General features: G+C 54.1%; 1 protein-coding gene across 1 annotated transcript in view; it reads right to left on the minus strand.

The window, feature by feature from the left end:
* Window positions 1-110: 110 nt before the first annotated feature.
* DNAH1 (dynein axonemal heavy chain 1) overlaps window positions 111-14,097 on the minus strand; it is a 66,030-nt gene continuing 52,043 nt past the window's right edge. The window contains exons 56-79 of the mRNA XM_057374809.1: window positions 11,383-11,574; window positions 10,751-10,918; window positions 10,287-10,478; window positions 9,791-9,922; window positions 9,487-9,612; window positions 8,919-9,038; window positions 7,958-8,107; window positions 7,400-7,560; window positions 7,055-7,280; window positions 6,774-6,969; window positions 6,441-6,592; window positions 5,751-5,947; window positions 5,234-5,378; window positions 4,612-4,770; window positions 4,052-4,183; window positions 3,700-3,870; window positions 3,092-3,271; window positions 2,840-3,016; window positions 2,492-2,662; window positions 2,222-2,352; window positions 1,753-1,897; window positions 1,306-1,512; window positions 724-958; window positions 111-359 (exon numbers count right to left, since the gene is read on the minus strand). Coding sequence (XP_057230792.1) covers window positions 238-359; window positions 724-958; window positions 1,306-1,512; window positions 1,753-1,897; window positions 2,222-2,352; window positions 2,492-2,662; window positions 2,840-3,016; window positions 3,092-3,271; window positions 3,700-3,870; window positions 4,052-4,183; window positions 4,612-4,770; window positions 5,234-5,378; window positions 5,751-5,947; window positions 6,441-6,592; window positions 6,774-6,969; window positions 7,055-7,280; window positions 7,400-7,560; window positions 7,958-8,107; window positions 8,919-9,038; window positions 9,487-9,612; window positions 9,791-9,922; window positions 10,287-10,478; window positions 10,751-10,918; window positions 11,383-11,574 — 3,987 coding nt within the window. The 3' untranslated portion in view covers window positions 111-237. The remainder of the gene's footprint in view (window positions 360-723; window positions 959-1,305; window positions 1,513-1,752; window positions 1,898-2,221; window positions 2,353-2,491; window positions 2,663-2,839; window positions 3,017-3,091; window positions 3,272-3,699; window positions 3,871-4,051; window positions 4,184-4,611; window positions 4,771-5,233; window positions 5,379-5,750; window positions 5,948-6,440; window positions 6,593-6,773; window positions 6,970-7,054; window positions 7,281-7,399; window positions 7,561-7,957; window positions 8,108-8,918; window positions 9,039-9,486; window positions 9,613-9,790; window positions 9,923-10,286; window positions 10,479-10,750; window positions 10,919-11,382; window positions 11,575-14,097) is intronic.

Consider the following 14,097-nt stretch of genomic DNA (forward strand, 5'->3'; position numbering starts at 1 on the left):
AGTGGGGCTGGGGAGCACCACAGGCCAGCTCCAGGCCATGTTATCCCTGCTGGCAGCTCTTCTGGGCTGTAGACATTTGAAGTAATCATGGGGAGTACAACACCACCAGACTCAATTTATTGACACACCTCAACATGAGAAGGGCAGGACTCACCTCAACAGGAGGACAGGGGACAGCAGCCTGGTTCAGGCCCTCACCTGCAGTGGGTTCCTGGGCTGGCTGGCTGGATTTCCTGGCTAGAAGTCCAGGGCACAGATCAAGGCTGTGCCTCGTTTGATCCARTGCTTCTCTGGTTTGTCTGTAGGGATCTCCACAGCAATCACATAGTTGGTGGAGTGGCCCGTKGTTGACAATGTGCCTATAATGGGGGAAGCAAGGGCAAGAGGATGATACTGTTGCACACTGACCAGGGAGTCACAGACAAGTGACCCCATCCAGGAGCCATTGTCCCCACCCTGAACAGGCTGAGCAGGGCTGGGGAAAACAGGCTTGTGGGCTTGAGGGGAGCCTGGCCAGGGGCACTGCTGCAGAGCCAGGGTGCCTGGCTGCTCCATCTCAACCACAGCAGGAGAAACCTTTTTTCCCTGGCTGGCCACTGCCACCCGTACCTTGCTCCATGGTCATTTATGGCAGAGGAATTCCCTACTGCCTCTCCCGGGCTGCCCCTCCTTGCCACCCCTGCAGCTACCGTGCCTCTGGAAATCTGCCTTTAGGGCACCTACCTGCACGAGTGAGAGTCTTGTAGATGGGGCASAGGTAGGAGCCGGATTCCGGAGGCTTGCGGTTGGGGACAGGCACCAGCCAGATGACAGCCATCTCTGTGTAGAGCTCCTTGGGGCGTGACTCCGCCAGCTTACCCGCAGCRGCGTCCCAGCGGGCGCCCTCCAGGAACAAGCCGTGGATGTAGCAGCCCACTTTAGGCTGCTCCSTGAGCTCCTTCACCGACTCCTTCATGACCTGCCCAGGGGAGTGGCCGTGAGGCCCTTGCTCAGCCCCAAGAAGCCTCTTAAGCAACTCTCAAGGCAGCATTACCAAAGGAGAGCCTGCCCCAGCTCTGAGGGGCTGGGCTGCATTTTTTTGGCAGCTCCCATGATGTGGGGCAGCCTGTGACAGAGCTGGTGGAGGGGGATGTGAGCAGGTCTGGAAGCAGAAGCTGCTTCCAGCCTGCAGCGGTGTCTGGGCATCCCCTATCCAAGCACAAAGAAGATAATGGGGCCATGGACAACTGTGCAGCCTGGGTGGGTCAGGGCCTTTGTGGCAGGAGGTTCCCAAAACAATTCAGAGCCCCCACCTGATGTACTGACCTGGAAACTAAATGAGATGGTGTCGATGGAAATGACTGACTTCCTGGCAAAGTTCTGCAGTGTCCCRGTGAGGAAGGCCTGGGGGAAGAAGAAACCGCTGATCCAGAACACAGAGGGGATCCCACGGCGGATCCAGTTCTGCAGGAATTCAATCCGCTGCACCAAGTCGTTCACCCACGATGCCAATGGCTTCAATGATGGATAGGCCTGGGGGGCACACACAGAGGGAGGTGCTGAATGCAGTCAAGGACAGCCTGGACCTCGTGCCTCCATTGCTGAGAGCTGCCCAGAGCTGGGAACAACTGGGAGCTGCACTAGGCAGGAGACCTCTCCATGCCAGGGGAGCAAGAGCCAGCAAGAGCCAGCSCAGCGCAGCAGCAGTGACTGTGACCCATTCCCCTGGTCTGGGTGAGCTCTGGAGGCAGCTGGGCTGGCAGGGGCACATACCTTGGCATTCCAGAGTTCAGGAACAGTRTTGTTGTACAAACTGCTGGCCATCAGCTCCAGCCGAGAGGACATCACCACCAGGCCCTTCAGAGCTTTCAGCAAATCCTTTAGAGTTTGAGCAACCTCCTCCAGGAGCTTGTTGTACCTACAGGGAAAGGGCAGAGGGAGCAGAGTGACTCTGTGCAGTGGTTTATTGCCTGTGCCTGCCCACAAAGGGTATGGATCTCTCTCATCTCCTCCATGTAACCCCCAGCTCCATTCCTCTTCAAMAGGGTCTCACAGCTGCTCCCCCAGCCCTGAACTGCTCACTGCAGCAGATGAAGACAGGCCCTGGCTGGGACAGCACAGCTGTTAGTATGAGTGCCAGCCCCACTGCTGTGCTAAGCACTGAGGTTACACCACTGAGGGTGGCAGCAGGGRCCTGCACATCTCTGCTGCTCCCCAGGATGTGATCCCACAAGAGTTTTACCTGATCACCTCCTGCACCAGCACTGTGTTCATGGATTCTTCATARAGCAACGGGTATTTGTGGATCACCTCCTGCACATCCATGGGCTCAGGCAGCTTTGCCAGGATGTCCTTAGAGGTCTCCTCCACGATCTGGAAGGAAGGCAGCAAGTGGTAACATCCTTCTAATCCAGCCCCATGGCTGCTGCGAAGGGGGAGAGCCAACACCCAGCAGCTTGTAGTGACTGCCCAMAGTGGGCACTGGCTGCCAGAGCAGGACTGGGGCACCCACCTCTTCCCTGCTGCGGCCTCCCAGCGTGATGGTCTTGGGCTGCAGCTGTGATAAGGCCCCCAGCAGAGCAAAGGTCTCGTTCTGGGCGAAGGTGATGTCGGCATTGTCGTGTAAACCAAAGAGCTCCGGGCTGTCATTGAGAGGCAGGCTCTTGACATATTGGAGGTAACCCTGGAGAGGAATCCACACAGACTGTGAGGCCAAGAGCAGCTGAAGAYCCCCAGGTTCTTACAAACTTGCATCCCCACAGGGACCTGAAAATGCAGTGTTTCAGGGAGGAGAGATCCCCTTTGCACTGTGACAATCCCCCTGGATCTATGAGCTACAATTTGTGACTTGAGTACTTACACTGAGGTCAGAAGCMGTACTGATCTGCTTGTAGACACCTGATTCGGAATAGGCAAAGTCAGGACTTAAAACCTCAGGTTTGTAGAAATCTTCCAAAATGCTCATGATGCAGCGCCGGTCCCAGTCGTCAGTCACACGGCCGCCRTAGTTGATCTCCCCAGCTGTGTATTTCAGAACCTGCAAGAGACCCCACATGGTTCTGATCCCGTGAGCATCACGAGTCTGATCCCTCACAGGAGGGGCAGCTCTCACCTTGTAAGGAATGTCTGCATATTCGTTCAAGAACATATGCAGCTGACTGATGCAGATGCGCAGGTCTCCRTCTGTGAACTCATAGGGGATGTTGAACCCCAGAGGCCCAAACTTTCTCCTCTCCAGCATGTTCCCATGGAAGAAGCAAAGGGACAGCAGCAAAGATTTAAACTCTGTGACCTGGGGGAAGGAGGGAGAGGAGTTGTTCAGCTTGGGAGGAGGCATCCTTGGAGGGCGTCAGGTCCTGCTGAGACCTGACAGAGCAAATGTGCCAATTCAGGAGCGCCARCTGGAGCTTGGAGAGGGGGAATCCTCAGGCAGGCTGCTGTGCTGGGGAAGGCCATGACCCACTCCTTGCTTAAAGAGTACTGCAAGTGCCTTATGCCAGGCCTCCAGAATCCTGTTGCTTCTGTTTCTTAAAGTAAACCTTCCAAGTGGCTCTTCACAAAGTAGATGTGAGTTTATGGAAATACCTCCTTCTCTAGCACGTGGATTCTGTGATAGAGAGGCAGATCTGTGCTTGGAGAGGAATAACATCTGGGTGGAAAGCATACATTGGAACAGGCACGGAAGAGGGACAGCAAACCAAAGCACAATCTGGGTCTTACCTTGGAGCAAGAATTCAAGTAGTCATCACTGAAACTAATGTAGGACTTGAGCAGGTTGGCCTTGACCCCACGGGGGGGCTCGATGGTCATCTTGGAGCCATTCTGGAGAATGGACACAGGGAAGTGGTTGCTGGGTAGACTGGTGAGCCAGAGGCGAAAGTCTGGATGCACCTGGAAATCGAGAAGGAATCGAATGCTCAGAGGGTGCAGGCACAGCCCCTGCAGCTGCTSCTGCACTGATCCTCTGGATTTATGAGGAACCTGTGGATGGGACGGAATTAGAGCTGGGCACCTCACAGGGCTCCAGCCTCCTGCCTGTTATCCTCAGAGTGGGCTCAGTAAAAGATCTCACCTTGCCGGGGTCAATGCTCTCRATGAGTCTCTCCAGTGAGGGCATCCAGCTGGGGGCCAGGTGGCAGTTCTGGAAGAAGACCCAGTTGCCCTGCTCCATGGCATTGTGCAACATGGCTTCAGCACGGGGGCCCTGCAGAGGCAGAAAGGGGGAGCTCAGGACCCTGTCCCATGTCTCCTGCTGAGCTGGACAGGGAGGCAGCTCCCTGGAGTTGGGTGGAAGGACCACTGTCCAGAGCTACAGCCTGGCCTTTCCCCCATGGCTCAGCTGGATCTTTGCTCTTTGATGGCACAGCAAAGGTTTTTTACTGCTTTTATGAGCCTGTGAGGAATGGTGGAGGGAACAGAAGAATTGCAGATGGATTCAGGAAATTAGAGAGCACGTAGTGGGAGCTGCTGCAGCTCCCAGCCCAAGGGGATAGAAGCAGCAGGCTGGTGAGTAAGGGCCCTGAGGCATGAGGGTGTTTTCACAGTGCTACAAGTGTTTGGCCGACTTGAAGCTTGGTGAGATTGATCTGAGTGCCAGGAAACTGTTGTCCCAGGTATGYATTGACAGCTCACCTGTCCTTGGCCCAGAGAAATGGCGGAGAGCTTTTGTGTGAACTTCATTTCTTCAGCAAACTTGTAGAGGTCAGCAGCGGGGTCAGTRCCCGGGGACAGCACGAACACCAGGGGGGTCAAAGCAGTGGAATCTTTAAACACGACTGAGAGGTCAGTGGTCTGCAAAAGAGTTGGTCAGAGTGGAGGGGCCATAGTGGAACCATGCAGCAYCTCCTCATCCTTCCTGGCCTCCAGCTCCACTCCAAGGCACCAGCAGCCTCTCGAGTGCCAAGGCCAGGAACACGTTCGATGAGGACCATGTACAGCTCTCCTCCAGCTGCACTAGGGTCAGGGCATGCACCACTTTCCCATTTGTCATTTGAACTCTTCCCTTGTACATCTGACCTATCTGCTCCCTCCCAGTGTGGTTTAATGTTAGAAAGGACATTAAAAAGGCTATCCCTTTCTAGTATTTTTCCATATATAAAAATATAGGATTTYTCCAGCTGTGGAAGGAACACTGTGGCTGCAGAGGGGCACGAGCACCTCACTGCAATTGGAAAATGCTGGTGGCCCAGTATCACAAGCTTGAGGCTCCTGCTCCACTCCTTGGACTCTCCAGCATCATCTCTTGGCTGCTTACCTGTGGCTCAATGAAGCGCTGATCCAGTTTCAGCACCACGAAGTCCTGCATGGCGTTGGTGATCTTGTCTCCACGCAGACACCGCAGAACCAGCAGCTTCTGGAARGCATCAAGCCCATCTTCCCACTTCCCAGGCAGAAGTTCTCTGCAAAGAAATTAGGTGCATCTTGGGGGGATGTGCCAGATCCCGTGTGGCACAASAAGTACCCAAGTTGCCTGCAGGCAGCCATGGGAGCTTCATAAGGGACAAGAACCTTCCAGTCCCTTGGCTGAGGTTATTGTCTGCAATTCTGAAACCAGCAGCAGGCAAGGCAGAACTGCTTCCACTCGGGAAGCAGCAAATRCTGCTGGGATAAGGCATTGTATGGCTCTGCCCTGGACAAGCAGTGGTCACCCCTGAGAAGACAAGCCAGTGCCACATCCTTTTCCTTGAGTGGCACTATACTGGGAGCAGAGATGGCAATGTTGCTCCTCTTGCTTTCCCAGGGACCAGACTGACAAAGCAGGGGACACTTGCCTGTGAGGGCTGGGGCTGTCAAAAATGGTCCTGAACCCTTCWAGGTTGGCTGCAAAATCGTTGTCAAAGTTGGAGAAATTCTTCAGGCAGCTCAAAGCCAGGATGTCTCCCCATGCTCTCTCGTTTAGCCAGGATGGAGCTGGGTTGTCCTTCATCTCCTTTATGGCCCCTCCTGACAGCAGGTACCGCCACTCATCCTGGGAACAGGATGTGATTTGGTCATGGATAACAGCCTACCCACCTGAGCCCAAGGTACATGGTGCCATATCCAATTAAAATCCTGTAGAGTCTTTCTGGCTGCTCTCCTGCCAGGTGTGTGTGTGTCACAGAGCAAGTGAGCTCTGTGAGATCAACATAGTGACTGCTGAGCTGCCGCTCTCTAACCCCTGCCTGCTCCCTCTGGACTCATTAACTCTTGCAGCAGTCTGGCAGCAAACTGGCAAAAGCTGCAGGTGATTCAGGCTAGGCAGCTCTGTATGTAGACATGGACAACAGTCGGAGAGCTGAATAAAGACAGAGGCCCTATGTTTGCCCTGCCAAGCCTGCCAAGCCTGCCAAGCCTGCCAAGCCTGTCCCTAACCACAGAACACAAGGCTCCTTTTCCACCCACCACATTATTCTAGAGGCTGATCAGGCTGTGCTTGAGCTGCTCTGATGGGATCCCATCAAGGACTAGGGTGACTTGCTCACCATATCGATCTGSCCCTCATTCATCAGAATGCGGACGCTGACGAGGAAGGCAAACATGAGCTTGTGCTTCTCRAAGAGGCTGCGGCACACGTTGCAGTAGAGGCTGAAGGTGATGTAGTTGTTGATGTTCTCCACCCGCTCTGACAGCACCTCTGGAAAAAAGGCAACAACCAGACACAGGTGGTGGGTACCATAGGAGAAGGGCTCTCCATGTCAGCTCTGTGCTCCTGGTCACAGAGGCACAGCCACAGCCACAGATGCTGCTCTCACACACAGAGCTGGCACAGATGTGGGTGAGGAAGAGGATAGGAGGGGGCTGTTTGGGGCAGGCACCTGCTTTCTCAGAGTTACGGATCCCCAAGAGGAAGATGTTGAGGAACCACTCGAGWGAATACTGGTACATGGGGTCCACGTTGGACAGGTCTGAGACACAGAARTAGAGGATCTGCGAGCGGACAGCCACGGGCACATACTCCATGCGGGTGATGTTGATGTCCTTCTCTGTCTGCTCTGCCACYGCGACCTTGGCCTGAAGGACAGAAGAGATGCCTTGGTTAGAGGAGTGCTGGCAGGGGATGCATAGCTGTAGGGCGAGAGCACCTTCCTCCTCTGACCTGGATCTCTCCTGCCTTCAGCTTGGATGCCTCCAACACTTTGATGAGCTCTAAGTCATCTACAGGGTTTCCTTCAGAAGTGCTGAGTCGATACAAGATCTGGTCTTCTATCTCCTTCAGTTCCTGACGCATCTGGGCATTGCTAATAATTAGCTGGTTTCTATCTTCTTCCAAGTCAGGTCGCTCTGCAGCCACCACTTCTCCCAACAGCTGGTCTTCCAAGCCACTACAACAAAAGCCATGGAAGTGAGTGTGGCAGGCAAGGGGGCAACAGGCCTGAGGGTCCGAGGACAGCAAGGAATGAGGCTGAGCAGCATGGGCAACTAATGGGGTAAAAGCAGGTACCTGGGTGAGAGGGTGAAGTTGATGAGGGTGAGCTTTGTGGAGACCTCAGGGCTGTAGTGAGGGTTGGGCAGTTTGGTGGTGATGTACATCTTGAAATCCTCATGGTAGGGGATCACTGTATCGCCCAGCTTCATCACGGTGTTGCCTTGCTGTTTGAAGGTCTGTACCGGAGWGGACAAATACAGGAAGGCTGGGATGGCTACCTCTTGTGAGGCAAGGCATCCTGCTGTGCCCTGGACTCTGCAGTGAGGAGAGAGTCTCAAGGCTCTCAGGTCAGAGGAGCTCCCAGCTGCCCCACAGAACTGAAGGCCTGAACCTGAATCCAGCAGTTGTATTTAATGGCCCTGCCTCCAGGCAGAGATAGCTGCTGGCAGAAAACCAGCATGTGTGGCAGTCAGTGTGCTAGAGTCCTGCCAAGGCATGGGACTCACTCCCATGAGAGTTCTGCCTGTCCAGGGACACCTACAAACACACCACACCCCATGGCACCCTGGCCAGATGGCCCTTACAGCTCAGCCAGGTACCCACTGCCCTCCCTGCCAAGGTGAGACACAGGACCTCTTTCAGCAGGACAGGCTCAAGGACTGGATCCAGCTCCTCGCCCACGTTCTCCAGCAGGAAGGGCTTCCCAAAGGTAATGGTGTTTTCCAGAGTGGAGAGRAAGTCCCGGTCACTCAGCTTGGCCACCTCCAGGCTGTTCTCCCTCTCCTGAAAGGCAGCAGGGGAGGGCAGGGTTCCTGTGGTRTCCTGCCCCCTTCACAACCAGCTCTGGTGCACAGTACACCTCTCACTGGACTGATTTAGCTCCCTGGGACAGCAGAAATAATATCTTTTCATGCTCAACTAGAMTTTGGCTATTTTGGCAAATTTATCCCACATCAGCAGGTACTAGAGACAGATCAATGATGCAGCAGAAGAAGTGGGAAATGSAGACAACCCCCTTCACAGAGCCAAATCCCTCTGGAGTCCCACGCTGCTAACTCAGGGCAGAGCCTGCAAAATGAGAGCACGTGGGTGGGAAAAGCCCTCAGGGGGAAAAACAGAAGCAGCTGCCTGAGCCTCCTGCCTGATCCYTCAAAAGGGCAGTAAGTGCCTCTCTGGAGCACAGGTGCTGATCAGTGTTCCCAGTGCTTCAGCAGCAGGGATTGTGCTCACCAGAGAGGTAAGGCCACTCTGATCCTCTCTGTTTTAGGGACTTGGAAACCCCTTATGGGAGGYGTTGGTCTGTGTGGTGAAAGATGTGAGGCTCCCAGAAAGTTAGTGGGAGAGTGGGATGTTAGAGCCAGAGTGGGAATCTGATGCCTCATTTGCTTATGTTGGGGTTACTCCTGCCATGCGCTTCGCTCCCTGAATAGGGAAATCCACCTGGGATGAATGTGGATGTAGAGCCTGCCTGGGCTGGGGCAGTGTGGAGTTCTGCAGCTCTAGAGCCCAAAGCCTGAGGTTGTTCTGCACAGCTCCTGAGAGAAAGCTGTTTCCCTGTCCTGGCAGACCTGKCTTTCCTCCCCATAGCCCTTACCAGATTCTTGATCCACTTGTTTGCTTGTCCCTGTGGGTCTATGTAGTGATTCCAGCGCAGAGAGTATCGGGTTATTACTCCATTTTCCACAGACAGGGCATCATTGGGTAAACCAGCAATCTAACAAGGTAGAAAACATTATTGGGACACCKGGTAGCACACATGGGTGACCAGAGAGAAGCCCTTTGTGCCCTGGCCCCCAAGTGCTCCCAGTGGGTGGACAGGGGATGGTGATGAAAATACATCTGCCAGCAGCTGAGTATGGGGGAATGGGAATGGGGCTGTGCTGTGGGGTCAGGCTTGAGCAGGCAATGGCCAGAGCTTGGCTGGGGTTTGTAAAGGACAAGCCTCACAGGTCAAGGCTGATGCCCTCATTGTTGCTGTTTGCTGCTGCCCAGCCTGGCAGCAATTCCAGCTCTACAGTGTGGATCCACACTTGATTATTATCTAGCTGCTTGTCCTTTGGTGCAGGTGATCCTAGTGAGTGGTGAGCTGAGTGTTTTAGTCTTTCCCCGAAGCTGCTTCTTTCTTAAGTATTGTTTGGTTTGTGGTTTTTTTTGCAACTTGCCTGCCAGGAGCGGATTTCCACAGGGTCTCCAAGGGTGCTGATGAGGGTTGCCTCCTTGCTGTGAGGAATGTTGTTTTCAGAGAGATCCTTCATCCACTCTGTGGACAGTGCCTGACGGTAGTCTCCCTGTCACAAGAAACACCATCAGAGCTTTTCTTTAAGTTGCAGCTGGTCTGCTGTGAACATCTGGCAYGAGTGGAGAGAGATCCTGGAGGTATCTCGCACCCTTGTGTCTTGTTCCTTTCTCCTGGCCAGGACAGCAGAGCTGCAAACCGAGTGCCTTACAGGGAACATTCAYACTTACTGTGAAAGGGCCCAGGTAGGCCACAAAGCCAGCAGCAACCAGCACATCCCCAGAGCTGTTTTTGATCTTGTCATCCAGGCTCTCCACAGTGTCCTGCCAGCGCACCTTCTCATCAGCCAGGCTATTGATGAGCTGTGGGATAAATTGCACACGTGAGAGCTGCTGTGTGGTCTAACCTTGTGTCCTAGACCTGCTGCTCTCTGCGTAATGCCCCTGTCATATTCTGAATTCTGTTCCTGGCTTTGAGCACTTAATGGGCTGCTCTCAGATGTCCTGGAGACCCATTGCTAGCTGAAGATCCTGTGCACAGGAGCGTAGCAGCTTTTCATATCAGTGCCTGGCTAGCTTAGCTTTCCAGTCCTGTTGAGCTGCTGAGATTAGGCCAGGCAGATTCAGCCTAAAATTGTCATGAGGTGCAAGCAAAGGAATGTTTTCACTACTGTGCTGAAATTGGGTTACCTCACATAAGCAGGCAAAACCCAGCTCTGTTCCTTACCACATCGGCACGGGCCAATCTCTGCAGACACTGCTCACACTTCATCTCCAGCTCCTCCTTGTTGGCTTTGCAGGCCTCGTACTTGGCTTGCAGCATGGCAATGCCATCTTCAACCGCCTTCAGGCGTTGCTTAGCTTCATCAAGGACCTTCTGAGTGGCACGCAGGTCCGCCTCTGCCTCCCGGAAGGCTTGCTGAGGACAYGCACAAGGAAACAGTCAGTATGCTGGGCATGTGGTCAGGCTCTTCCCCCAAAGACCAGAGACCTCGGAACAAGAGCYGGTTTTCCATAAAAGTGCCCGCTGATAAGCTACTGCTATCTCAGTATCTCAGTCAATTCAATCCCTGGTTGACAGACATTACATCCTGACCTGCAGAACGTGGTGATTCCCAGCATCTCCTACAGAAGGAAGCTGCTAGGACTGTGTTCCTGAACACCTAAATCAGCTGGGTCACAGTCTCTTACCCGCTTGGGCTCCACGACCTTGGACACAAAGTGGTACTTGTGCATGGCGCGCACCCACTGGCAGATGGAGGTACAGGCTTTGGAGACCTTGGCGATGGCAGCTGGCTGGAACTCCTCGTTGTCAATGTAGGGCTGGATAGCCTTGATCACACTGTCTGGAATATTGTCCTGCAAAGAATGGTGGGAGAGAGAGACTTTCCTCAGTCTGATCTCTAGCACGCTCATCACTGATCTCTTAAGGGCTTCCCCCAGAGACAGCAGCACCCCAGGACTTGACAGGGTTGTTAAGGTATCACATTGGAGCAAGAGGAATTGCTGCCATGTTGAAGTCTGGCAGCCACACCTGTGGAATTGGGTAAATCCCTTACCATACCCCCTCCATCCAGCTCCTCCCCACAAAAGAGCAGGGGAGCAGATGTGAAGACCTGTGTGTTGAAGTCCCATTGCCCAAAGCAATGAAGTACACCCAATATGCCTGGAGGAGACACGAGGACTTCCATACCAAATATACCCTCATCCTCGGTGCCGCTGAAGGGTGTTGCCCCAAGGAGCTCAACTTGTTACTGGTGTGAGAAGGATTGCTGTGAGGCAATACCTGATCCCAGTCACWGCCTCCTTCTGCCACTGCTTACCTTATCATAATCGTACAGGCTGGACAGGAACTGCACTGGGTCCTGGAGAAGGGCCCTGCCTGGCTCCCAGTAATCATCCACCTTGGTGCCTATCTTTTCTCCTGCCACCTTTTTGGGCTTTTTCCCATGCATAATGCAGACAGCTTCAATCACAATCTTCACACCAGGAGGAGGCCGCTGTAGGGCTCGTACCTGAGAAACACAAATGGAAGCAGTGGCTTAACTTGGTTCTCTGGAGATGGGGTGCTCTTCCCTCTCTCAGCTGAACTGGGGAGACTGGGACCACAGGTAGGACACTGAGAGGATGCAATACACAGGTAGGAACGACACAGGTATTTGAAGGGAAAGCTGGTTATCAGAAAGGGCATGGAACAAACTAAATGTAGGCTAAAAAAGTCTGCCCTGTTACTCTGACAGCTGTGTCCCTATGGGTTGAAAATATCTTGGCAAAGGAGCTAAATATTTATGGCCCCAGGAAAARGGCTGCATGGAAGTGGGACACAGGCAGCCTTTCTCATTTGTTTTATGGGCTCTGATCTGTCTCGTACCCCACCACAGCAATGCCACACCCCATGAGCTAGTCTTCAGCACTTGTGGAGGGACTGCTTGAGTTTCCCCTCAAGCAGGCACCTAGGAGTGCTGCTGCAGCACCTTAGAGATGACTGTGGGTGTCAGGACCTCTGAGGATGACTCCTGCTTTTTTCTTCTAGTGCTGACCACCCTTGTCATGTTCAGTTGGAGACACTCTCAGGCCTTCCCAYTGGACACTGTCAACAGAGCAGCGGTGTTTATGGCAACACTGAGGCTGATCTACCCCCATGCAGACACCCTCTGTGAGAAGGACTTTGAGTGGCTCTTTGACTGCCCTAAGGCAAAGCATTTCCTCGAGTGGTTCTGCAGCACRGTGGGTGAGGAGAACATGCTGAGCCCAGCCGAGGTGGAGGCCTACGAGGCCCTGCTGGCTGCAGGCAAACCCATCTTGGAAGGCAAAGCCCTGGAGGAGGCCCTACGGATGTGCTGCCACGTCCCACAGCTCCCGAGCATGATAGGGGATGAGGGGCCCTCTCAAGAGGCCCTGCWGCAGGAGCTTCAGGAGCTGAAGGAATATCGTGACTGTCAGTTCTGGAGGTACAGGAAGCTGCTGGATTGGATGCACAAGCTGCAGAAGGAGCAGAAGTATTTGGAGGAGGAGGAGAAAGTAGTGAAGCAGGACTTGAGAATGGCTCATATGGATCTGAAAGAGAAGATCTTCAGAACCAGAGCTGTCTTGAACCAGGTTAGTGAGGCTCCAAAGCAGGTGTCGGAATGTCATGACAACATGGGGCTGGGCCAGCTGCCAACACTGCTGTGCCAGACAGATCTTGGCCCTTACCTGCAGCAAGAACAACAGGCCACTGAAGCATTTGAGAGGTTCATCCAGCAGGTCCTACCAGAGAGTGTCCAGGGTCCAGATGCTTGGGAAGTGAGTGCACAGGGAGAGAGAAGCCTGAAGGAAAGGCTGGAGGCTGGGACACAGATGTACTCATACCGTGAAATGCCAGAAGAAACAAGAGGAGCTCCTTATCAAGAACGTACAAAGACACCATGGAGGGTGGCACCAGCAAGCTGGGGAATGTTGATCCAAGGCTCAAAGGAAGAGCTGCTAGTGGAGGAGGGTAATGAGAGAGAGGTGTTGAGCATGGAGAGTGAGGAAGAGAGAGATGGCAGCCAGGAAGTCACAGAGAAAATGGGCACCAAGAAAACGTCAACACCAAAAGGCCTTGGGACTGATGAAGATGAGCTGCGGGAGGACCAAGAGAGCTACTGGAAGGAGCTGGGCCGAATACAGACAGCACATATCTGTGCCCGGAGGGAGGTTATAGTCACGGCAGCAAAAGTAGAAGGCACCCGTGCTGCACTGGARTGGGCCCAGAGGACTCTGAAAGCTCTTGAGGATAACCAGGTAGGGCCAGTTCCCCCRTTCCTCCACCATCCTTTGTGGCAGGATGAGCACAGCTGACACGCTGGGAGGGGGTGGCAGAGCCGGGTAGCAGTGTCAGCAGCCTGTCTTGTGTCCCCCCACAGCAGGCRGTCGAGGCCCAGCTCCAGAGCCAGGCTGCYGTGCTCCAGAGGCAGCTCCACACCCTGCGGTTCAACATCGAGCASGCTCTGACCCACCAGCTGCTGCCCYTGCTGAAGGCAGAGGCTCGCCGCTTTTGCCTGCCCATCGTGCACAAGCACTTCAGCCTGGAAGCTGCCCGCCTCCAGAACACGGCCAGGGGGCAGGAGSAGGCGGCTGCGTGGCTGCTGAGCCAGCACAGCCGCCTGGACCTGCTGGAGCTCCAGCTCAAAYGGGAGAGAAAGGAGCTGCAACAGAAGGTGGCTTGGCTGGAGAAGATTGAAACAATCAAGAGACAATCCCAGAGCAGATTGCAGGAGCAGCGGAACTACTTCAGAGATGCCAGGTCCTCCCAGAAGGGTCATCTGTACAAATGGATAGACCCCAAAGACCGCACTGCTATACGGTAAGGGCCTGGGGGGTCTGAGCATGAAGAACAAACTAGGTGTGGGGACAGTGGCATGGGAATGGCTGAGGTAGGCAGCAGACCCAAGCTACCAKATAGCTCAGCAGTGTTCTTCTGCCAGCACAGAGCCACTGTGACTCCACGGTGGTATGAAATTCTCCAGATCTGATTCCTCCTGGCTGGCTTGAACTGATGAAGCCAAGGATGGACT

This window comes from Malurus melanocephalus, unplaced genomic scaffold (assembly GCF_030028575.1).
Source record: "Malurus melanocephalus ecotype Western Australia unplaced genomic scaffold, MMel_1.1 scaffold_233, whole genome shotgun sequence".
Taxonomy (NCBI): Eukaryota; Metazoa; Chordata; class Aves; order Passeriformes; family Maluridae; genus Malurus; species Malurus melanocephalus.